The sequence below is a fragment of the Zalophus californianus genome, chromosome 3 (genome assembly GCF_009762305.2).
Source record: "Zalophus californianus isolate mZalCal1 chromosome 3, mZalCal1.pri.v2, whole genome shotgun sequence".
Taxonomy (NCBI): domain Eukaryota; kingdom Metazoa; phylum Chordata; class Mammalia; order Carnivora; family Otariidae; genus Zalophus; species Zalophus californianus.
In genome coordinates, this window is record NC_045597.1 from 174725183 (window position 1) to 174735697 (window position 10515).

Here is a 10515-nt window from a genome sequence, read left to right on the forward strand (position 1 = left end):
TTCAGGTGGACGTAGGGGCGGGCAGTGAGAAAGAAACAGGGGCGCCTGGATGGCTCAGTCGGTTAAACATCTGACTCTTGATTTCAGCTCAGGTCATGATCTCAGGGTTGGGCTCCATGCTCAGTGGGGAGTCTGCTTGGGATTCTTTCTCTCCCCTCCTTTTGCCCCTCTCCCTGCAGTGCTCTCTCTCTTAAATAAATAAAAATTTTTTAAAAAGAAACAAACTGAAACCATGACCTCTAGCTTTAGGAAACTTCCAGTCAGAGAATTATAAAAGAATGAAATCATGAATGTGAAAAGGGATATGTGCGTGTGTTGAGAGTATACAGGTAGATGTGACCCAGCCAGTGGTGGGACAAGAAGTGGCCGGGAGGGCTGCCCTAACAGTACCTGCTACTTACAGGTCTTTTCTCTTTTTGTCAGAACAAGGGTGTCCCGGGCTCCCAGACTCTATTTCACTGCCCGTTTCCACTCTCCCACGCGGCCTTGACCCTCATGTTCTTATGGAAATGTAAGAGGCTATTCTACAGTCCCTTCTAACTGCAATGTTCTTCTTTCTTTGCTTCCATCTTATGGGAGACATATATGGTCACTTGCCGGCAGCACTGGCCTCATCCATGTGTCCATCTGTTCAACACGATTGTTGAGCAACCATGACATGCCAGGCACTCTATGAGAGGCAGGACACACAGTGACATCATGCAGCCTGCCCTCATGCCAGTGTCCAGGCCTCCACTACCAGTTTGGGTTCATGGAGGCCTCCCCTTCTCTCAATGAGCCAAATGGATACATTTAGCATTTAGATGTTGTGGACTCAGCAAAATTGGGAACTCCTGGTGTATACCCTGAAGGGCCCAGGACAGTAGTCTGCATCTTTCAGGTACTTAACACACTCTTGGAGAATCCCCCGCCTCTTCAGTGTCGATACCTTGCTCGCCTTAGGGACATAGATCTTGAAGCACACAAATGGTACCAGGGACCACTCTTTCAGCATAAGCACCGCCATAGCATAATGGCCTTTCACTCCCTAGACGTTTATGGAACGCTGGCTGCTGTCCTGGATGGATGTGGATATGTATAAATACAGTTCTGGGTACAGAGTAGACATTCCATAAACCCCCCTTGATTTAGTGGAGACACATTGCCCAAGTGCAAGGGGCCCTGTGGTAAGCAACATGGATGAGACAGAGCTGATGCTGGTCTGTCTTCAGGGAAATTATGCTCCATGAGGGCCCTGAGACTGTATCCCAAGGGCTATATTATTACTGTATTCAGGGAGGACTGCTAGAAGGGCAAATACAGGGAACTGGAAAAGGAGGGGTGTTAAAGCCCATTCATTTCTGTCCCTTAGTCTCTGGTTTGATTACCTTGCAGTTGAAACCATGGAAGTCAAGTAGACCTAGAAGAGAAGGTGCGCTGTTGTCTCAAGGAGTCTTGGGGTCTTGCCCATTTGTTCTCCAGCTGTTCGGTAGAGGTGAGGTGCAGTCTGTGCTGCGGGTGGAGAGAAGGAGAACATGGCCCCAAAAGGAACTTCTGAGGGCTCTCTGATGTTTTGAGAGTCTGACTTTTAGTGAAAGAGACCAAGGCGTGCAAAGCAGGACCTCTTTAAGACCAAAAGCTTTAAAAACGAATTTTAATTAATGAAACTGCAAGCTGAAAGAAACGGGGAAGAGACATCTTTCTTTTTCCATCTTTGCTCTTTGTCTGCACCTGTCCCCAGCTCACAGGGGCGCCTCCACCAGCCCTTGCAACACCGGGGGCTGGGCATCAGGCCAGCCTTTCTTAGATGAAATCCAGTCTGCCAGATCACCCCACCCACCACACTTCCCCCAGCCTAAGGCCCACCCCTCTCCTGGGAGACACAAAGGGCTTCTGTGACTCAAGCTAGAGCTCACAACCCTCCTCTTTCTTTCCAGCAACAGGGTGAGGCTATGGGGCGCATCTTGAGGAGGCGACCCTGGCCTGACTTGCTATGTTGGAAATAGCATGGATGTTTCCATTCCTCAATCCCTGGGGCCACTGCTCCAGACCTACACGCCTATTTCACTCTAGTATAGAACTTACGCAGAAATGTCAGGGGTCCCTGTTTGGCTTCAGATGAAGTTGAGGGCAGGGTGGTCTGGAGAGGAAGGGGTATTTATAAAGCACTTGCTCACGATACACTGGGAATGGTGCAGGTTGTTTTGCCTATGGATCTTTTGAAGATCCTCCTGGTGATCCCAGAAGGAGGTGTTCTTAACCCAGTTTTACTCAGCAAGTGACAAGCTCAGAGAAGTTGCATAACTTGTTCAAGGTCCTATAACTGTTTTGTGGTTGTAGCAAGACTTGAGTCTAGAACTGGCTGATGCCAAAGCCTTTGTTTTTTCCTGTTAGGGTTTGTTGCTTAGGGTTTGAATTGAACAGCCCGGCTTTTACCACGTCAAGAGAGATGAGAAATGTCTGCGCCTACTCCTCCCTGTCTCCCACCCCCAAGTATCCTAGTCTACCCCTATCAGAATACCCCTTGGCCTTGGATTGATGTGGTCTGGTGGCAGGGGTCGGAGACGGGTGGTGTGGGAGGCCGCAGAGAACGGAGGGCGAGTTCTGTCTCTGTCACTAACTGGGCCATTATGAGTGTGTCTTTTCTAGTCTGGGGGACTCAGTTCCTCCCCCTGTGAGAGAAAGATGGTTGATTGGACAGATTGCCTGATATTCCTGGGTCTGTTTCTTACCTCTAAAACAGAGGTCATAAGATACTGCCTACTTCACCAGGTTGCGGTAAGGGTGAAGCTAATATGTATAAATCTCTTAGGAGAGTATAAATGTATTGCTATTGTTATTATTATTCCTGGATGCAAAACTTTCCAACATTCTATTAATTTAAAACAAACATTTGGAAAATAACATACTGAGAATTTACAGCTGAGTGTCACCACTCTGAATTTTTCTTGTCTAATTTTCGCCTTCGTGTGTGTGTGTGTGTGTGTGTGTGTGTGTGTGTGTGTGTGTGTGATAAAGAGTTGGGAAGGGTGAAGGTAGGTAACGATCATTTCTCTGTAGTGCTTGCTTGGAACAGGCCTTAGCTTAGTAGGCTCTGCTCTAAATGAAAAAAGTAGAAAGTATGGGGGGAATGAGGAATGACAGACATGAAAATCCAGGCGACCCTAGGCTAGCTCTGTCCAATAAAAATATAATGCCAGTCACATTTGTGACTTTCAATTTTCTAGTAGCCACATTTTAAAAGCAAAAAAAAAAAGGTAAAATCAATCTTAGTTTTTTTATTTAATTGAAGATGTCTGAAATATTATTTCAATATACAATCCATGTAAAAATTATTGGGATATTTTATATTCTTTTGTTCACATTAAGTCTTTGAAAGCCAGTGTGTCTGTTATAGTCAGCGCATCTCTCAATTTGAATTAGCTACGTTTGCAGTGCTCAGGAGCTACACGTGCCCTGTGGCTCCCAGACTGGACCGCATAGACCCAAACCTCCAGGAGCTTCTATCTACTAAATCAGCCAGAACATCTCTTGCTGCCTGGATATCTGGAGTGGAAGGAGTGAAATCATTCTTCTTAGGAGTTAGGCAAGAGAAGAAGGACCTCCCTTGTGCCCCAAATTTGCATCCCTGTGTTCTTGACTTTCATAGAGATCACAGATTCCCTCCCGACACTTCCCTACAATCCATGACTCCCAGGCTTGTTTACTTTTGCAGAGGCCTGAGTATCCCCCTAGCAGCAGCCCTGTACATGGCCCTGTGACTCTGTCCCGTTTGCTGCTAACTCTTGACATAGTGAAAATGTCCTATGTGGGGGGAAAAATGGAGTTGAGAATAAAGCCCACTTCTGGTTCTGGCAGCGAAAGTAAAATGTAATCTAGAGATCCTAAGCAAATTCTGTGTGCTAAGATGGCAGTTTCACAGACAGAGCTGCATAGGATAGACGTGATCACAGATGGAGGGGTTCTAGAGGTGGCTGTCGTGTGCTTAGATGTTTTCCCCATGTGGCGGCCCCCCTGGAATTGTCTGCAATGTAGGGAAGTCATTGTCTGTGCTCTGCAGTGAGCATCGCTGTACCCATCTGCCTGGCACCCCTCTTCCCTTCTTTGGTGATCGTCAGTCACTTTGTCTTTCATGATCAACCCCGCCCCGCTGCAACCCACACTTGACCATCGTTTTCTGTCTCCTGGGCCCTTGGCTTTTGCAGGGGCGTGATGTAAGAATGGAAAACAATTGGAGCCACTGCAATGCAAAGAGAGCAGTTTGAGTTTCTTCTGCTTGCTGCCTGGTTCCCATCACGAGGCCCAGTTGTCCACTTTGACCTATTCTCCGGGCAATTCCACATCCTTCCAGGAGATTCCATCTCCCCCTCTTTTAAGTTAGCTGGGATCTGTTTCTGTTGCTCTCAACCAAACGCAAACGGATGCCCACTTTGAGCCGGGCTGTGGTCTGGCTCAGGCTCTGCAGCCAAGGAGGGCAAATAAATAGAAAAGGAAAAGAAGAAGGTTTAAGTTGTCAAACCCGAGATTGCTTTTCTGGCCTCCAGTGGTGGCAAGGGTGGGAGAGGGCTCACTGTTTCCAGAGCTTTCTTTCATCCCTTCTCTCACTTCTTTCTTATGAGATCCCTGGGAAGTGGGCTCCCCTTGTTCTGAGGTGAGACGGCCTGCCCACAGCTCAGAGGTGGCAGAGAAAGCGCTTTATCCAGACTCTACCCTGCTGCCACTGCTTTCTGTCCCTAGAAGAGAAGTCAGGGAGATGGCCACCACTGGGCGACATTTCTTTAATCATCTCTTTTAGAATCTTAGGACTTTTTGTTGTTTTAAGAATTGGAAGGGACTCTCAAAGAGAGCCCCAGAGGGAGACCCTGATTGCCATGCAAGTCTGGGTGGACGTGAGCTGGAACCTAGTCTTTGAGCTTGTGGTCGAGTGTGCTGGGTCTCCTCGCTGCTCACACTGTGGTCCCTGGACCAGAAGCATCAGCACCACCTGGGAGCTTCTTAGAAAAGCAGAATCTCGCCACCCCGCCCCAACCTGATTTACAGAATGAGTTACAGAATCCAAATCTGCATTTTATCTGATTCCAGGTAGTTCTATGCATGTGAAAATTTCAGAAGATTTGTATATACCTGGTGTGATATTGTTCTTCTGAGTTCCTGAAGGAAACAGTAAGTCAATACATCAAGGTCTGGTTTCTAGTCCTGTGAGAAGCTCTCTCTTCTTGAAAGCTTCCATTTTGAGTCACTTTTGAGGAGGATCCCTGCAAATTGGGAATTTAATCTCTTTGTCTTTTTAATAAAAGCCACCTGTGTGTTAGGCCTGAGGACTTTATAGCTGATTAATTACAGAGCTACTTGCCTGTTGCAAATGGAAAAATTTAACATGATCCTAATCAGTGAGTTTATTAATCTATCCTTGGTTCTTTTGACTGACATCCATGCTCAGATTTTATTTTTCACAGCATATTAGGTTAAGAAGTGGATTCATTGATTTGTTTCCCAAGAAACAACGGCTGTTTGTGTGTCCTGACGTGATCCCTCACTCGCGGATGGCTTGGCCCTTGCTCCCAGGAGTTTAGAGTCTGTTTGGAGTTTACAGTTTACAGTTCTAGTTGGAGAGACAAGATCATGCTCAACCCCTACATTTTATGGGTGAGCAAAACAAGCCACAAAGAGTTGTGGGACCTGGCTTAGGCAAAAGTGTCAGGCGAGACTGAGAGGCTCCAGGTCCCAGTGAGAGTCTGGAACTCTCTGAAGAGCAAGTAGGTTCTGCCGAGGAAGTCTGTCCACAGGTGCAGGGCTCAGCCTCCGCTGATGGGGCATCCTGAAGTTAAGGTAGGAAGCAGCGTCCTGGGTCAGGACCAGACAGGCACAATGATACTGAAAAGCACAGTCCAACTTACTCAGGGTCGTAAGTCATAGCAGTTTATATTTTTACAAGTCCCTGTGAGGTAGACACTGTGACTGATGTTTTATAGATAAGGAAGATGAGGTTAACAGAGGTTGCATAATTCAGCAAAGATGCCACGGCTGGTAGAACCAGTGCCCATATGCATTGCCTTCCCCTGCTGCCTGCCCAGAGATGTGTCACTCGTCCTTCTGCCCGAGTCAGGCTGGGTTACAGTGATGGCAGCGCTGGGCTGGAACGAGAGATGAAAGGGCCCCAGCTGCAAGAGGTGTGCCAGGCTCAGACTGAAGCAGGACAAATAGACCGATTAAGGTGACAAAGAAGGAGGATTGGCTCTGATGGAATACAGATCCCGGGCCCTCTTCCCTAGTGTAATGCTACACAGAGACAATTGTCACCTGTCCCACTCTGGGACAGTGAGCTAAATGACAGGAATGGCTGGCTGCAGGGCTCGGCGGAAGGTGAGGTCTCCCAGTTGGACTGATGAAAGGTTGGAGAGGGAGAGTAGATTGGGGGGGTCAAGAAGGGACCAAGACCCACACTCCTGGAGGCTGGCGATTAAGACCCTGCTCCGTTGGGTTCTTGCCCCAGGGTGTGCCTGGCGAGCAAGGGCTCGGATTGCAGAGCCAAGCTGCTGCTCTCCTCTGGTCTTGACGGACAGAACCTTTGGGTGACCCCGACAGCTTAGCCCCAGGCCATGTCTGAGTTGCCCTGACTCCTCCCGGGGTACACAGGATCCCCTCCCAGCTGCCAGTTCTGGGCCTTCACCTCTTCAGCACAACCCTGAGAGTTTCTGCAGAACTTCCTGTTTGCCTGTGTTGCACTGGCCCACCCGGGGTCATCTGGCTAGGCCCCGAGCAAGAGGTGGGGGTCAGCTGCGCTCTCCCCGCCGCTCCTCTGGGTTCTGTCCACCCACACACCCGGGTCCTCTGGGACCACTCCCATTGCACCCCGAGGCCAGTGGAGCTGAGGCCCTGTATCCAAGTTCAGCTCACAAGAAGGTCAAGGTGACCCAGAAAGGCCTATGGCCAAGATCCTTAACTTTTTTTTTTTTTTTTTTGACTTTCCACAAAGGCCAAGTAAGGGATGACTTCAGGACATGGCGTTCCAGAAACAACTGGAGATAGGAACATAAGTCCCCCTTGGTTGGGGTGATGTACCAAAAGCACTTAGAGGGTGAGATCTTTGAGTGTCACGTGGTCAGAAACCCCCGTGCCTATTAACCTCAGTGGGCCTGCCTGGTGGGTGCTGAGCTTGCAAGGAGCTGTCAACGGGGAGACAGAATGAATGTTCCTGGAGGGCAGGGACTAAATTAACACGGGTGTTGGAAAATCTCCAGCATGTGGGCCTGGAAAATGTTCTTGCAGCAAAACAGAGTTTTCTGGGCGGCTGCTATTCCTTCCACAACCTGACTGAAGTCACCAGGCAAGGGGCTGGTTGCCCTGACTAGCCCAAGGCTGTTCACCAGTTAGAGTGTTTCAATGCTGAGAGAGAATCATTGAAATACAGCATTGCATTTGAACATTCTGTCTGAGCAGAACACTGTCAAGACAGGCTTTTGAAGCCCAGGGTTCGGGAGCCCTGAGGAACTTGGTCTGGGGCCTTTCTCCAGGGACTTTGGTCTGTGACAACAATTAAAAGGAACAGGATGCCGTGGCCTCCCCCCAAACTTCCCCAGAGGTCCGTCTGCTTCCCTGTGTTCCCTCACCAGACACATAGTCTGGGCTCTCGTGGGTCTCCTGTAACACTATTTTGTTCTTCTGCTCCTTCAGAGCCACCGTTGCTAGGCTCAAGGGGTCTTGCCTCTGTGAGCAGTGTCTTCAGGAAAGCTCTCCTTTTTCGAGCCCTCTGTAGGGCCTGCTTTCCTGTGGGATCCTGGCAGACACAGGCCGACCTCCTGGTCATACCAAGCATATTTCACGCTGTCCGCATTATTGCTGTTCTCGTTGGTTCCTGACTCTTGACTTCTCCTTGTGAGAGCAATGAGGCAGAGCAGTGGGCGGGTGCAAAGGGGTGAGCTGTGCGGGGAGGCATTGGAAGGCTTCTGGCTCACAGTGGCCTGCCAGGGCTGGGAGTTGGGCACTGGGCAGGGGCCAAAGGTGGGGAAAAGGGGCTGGGGAGGAATGCAGGGTACCACGGGTGTGCACCATCCAGATTGCAGGGGCCACAATGTAGCCCAGCAAGCAGCCCCTCCAGCGGACACTAGCTTCAAGGTGTGCCTGAGCAGGTGGGGATAGAAGGGCTTCAATCCCATGTGGGAACTCTAACTGGGTCCCTGATGGATGGTGCTTTTCCCCCTCCTTTCTGAGCACAGTCCCACACTGCCCTTCCTCATGAATATTGGTCTCTGTTCAACATCTGGCGCCCAAACTCCGGCTTACTGTGTCCTCAGAACCCAATAAATTCTATTTCTATCTGGAACAGCAAAAGCTTGACATGTTGCAAGGATCTCTCAGGCTTTCTTTGCCTGAACTCCCAGAGGGCACAAGAGAATGTGAGAGCCAGTCATTTCGGATTAGGGATAGCACGGCTTTGTGCACACCCAGAGGGTTAGAAAAGAGACAAAAAAGGAATATTAGAGGAGGTAATTATATTTTTAAAAAAATTTTTAATTTAAATATAATTTTTATAAAATTATTATATATAAATATATAATTTAAAATTTTAAAGTTAAATTTTAAAATTTAAATTTATAAATATATAAATATATAATTTTTTAAAATATAATTTTTATAATTTAAATATAATTTTTGAAATATAATTTTAAAATTATATTTTTCCAGAAGTATATATATTTGAAATATATATATCTCCAAAGTGGAAACTAGAGGGAAATACAAGTTTGAAGACTTAGAAGTGTCTCTAAGGTGGGGGTCAGCTGCGCTCTCCTGTGAGAGTGTCTGTGTGCCTGATGGTAAGATTTTGCTCCGGAGCAGTGTGCATTCTCTAGGGTTAGGAGACAGGAAAAACAGGAGACAGGAGACTACACTTTTCCTGCAGCCTTTGTTCCCTTCCCATCATCTGACTGGCTCAGACATGGGAGCAGATGGTGAAACCATTAGTTGGTGGTGGTTTCACTGGTTGGTGAAACCAGTGGGGGTGAAAACTTCATACCCAACCTCATGCTCCTCTCCCCTCTTATATCCTTTCCTGGTTGCTTCCCCTTTAGGATCCCAAGTGGGTGGCTTGACTCCAGTTTAAATGAGTCTCCATTCCATCCTGTGCCACCCTGGTACTACCTCTGCAGTGACAGGAGGCACTCCTTAAGCAAAATATCCCGAGTGGGTGGATGGATGCTGAGAGGAGGTGTTGGATCCCTGGCCAGAGGTATAAACAAGGTAGAGTGAGGGTTACAGCTAAGGATAGTTCTCAGACTGAGGGAACTCCTAATTGCAGACATACCTGAAGTCACACCTGAACAAAGGTTCATTTATGACATCAGACCTGCACCAGCTGGGTTGCCTAGGCCATATCCCTGCCAACATAGGGTCTCAGCCCAAAGTGTCTCCAGCCTGTGAGTCCTGCCCATAAATAAATTAGCATGGAGAATTCTGTAGCCATCCCTGGGACCTGTCTTTAAGCTTTAGTTTAGCACATGGTTCGGGGTTGGTTTGGGGTCCCTCGTTATAAACCCCTTGGGGGTTTAGATCTTATGGCTCATAAATGGCACTGAGGACTGCATTTCTTCCCTCTGATCCGTTTCCATAGTGAGGAGGGAGATTGCACACAGAGACCAAGACCGGAGAATGGCGATGGTGCCCAGCCAGTGCCGGGGCACATGCGAAGAGAGTCCAGCACAAATTACTCTTGATATTTTCCAAGGTCATGTTGAATGGCTTCATACCTGCCAATTCTTTCCCAAGTCTGCCCAAGCCCATTTTCCAGCCAAAAGATCAACAAAGGAAACATTTTCAGTTTTCAAAATTTTATTGAGATGTTGAGGAGAAACAGCCAACATATACATTCCTCATTTTGTCACAATTGGCATTTTACCCACACGATAGGCTCTTCTCTGGCTGTCATCCTCTCATTGCTCCCTGGTGCTGTATGAAGTTCACCAGGACAGAGCCCCCAGGTGGCATCAAAAGTGGGAGCGGTAATTGCGATTGGCTGTAGGGGAAGGACATGTTTGCAACAGGGACACTGGTTAGAACACCCCCCCCCCATTCTCCTCTGCCTGCCCCAGTAGGAATTGAACTGGAAATGAAATTCTCAAATTGATTTGCCACCTGCTCCCATGAGATTTTGGGTCCAGGAAAAGCTAACTCCAAGAGGGAAGGGCCCCTGGGGTGAGTCCCCCATGTCTGATTGCTTGCCTGCTGGTCCCTACTCACCATCATCGCCCCGTTTCCTACTCTTCAGGCTGCCCTTCCGGTATTTTCTTTTGCTGCCACCTCTCTTCACTCCCTTGTGAGGAGCTCGGTTCTTGACCCTCCTCATGCCATGGCTCTTTAATTTGCGGCTGGTCGACATTGTAATTTCTGCCAAAATGAGGGGCTTTGCAGGGCCTGGAGGCCAGGAGTCCGGGTATTTAAGGCCTTAGCCATTGTGACTGTGAAGGGGTGTGGCTTAGCAGGTGGGTGGGGCTCCACTGTGATGTCACTGGCCTTTGTTACATTTTGGTCATATAAGAG

At 48.3% G+C, this 10515-nt stretch overlaps 1 protein-coding gene across 1 annotated transcript; it reads right to left on the reverse strand.

Annotated features, from left to right (window-relative positions):
- Positions 1 to 9789: 9789 nt before the first annotated feature.
- On the reverse strand, positions 9790 to 10392 carry TNP1 (transition protein 1). Its single transcript, XM_027588011.2, has 2 exons — positions 10216 to 10392; positions 9790 to 9991 (listed from the first exon to the last, which is right to left on the reverse strand). Exons 1-2 carry the CDS (start codon positions 10352 to 10354, stop codon positions 9963 to 9965), a joined length of 168 nt encoding a protein of 55 aa, XP_027443812.1. The 5' UTR covers positions 10355 to 10392; the 3' UTR covers positions 9790 to 9962.
- Positions 10393 to 10515: the final 123 nt, after the last annotated feature.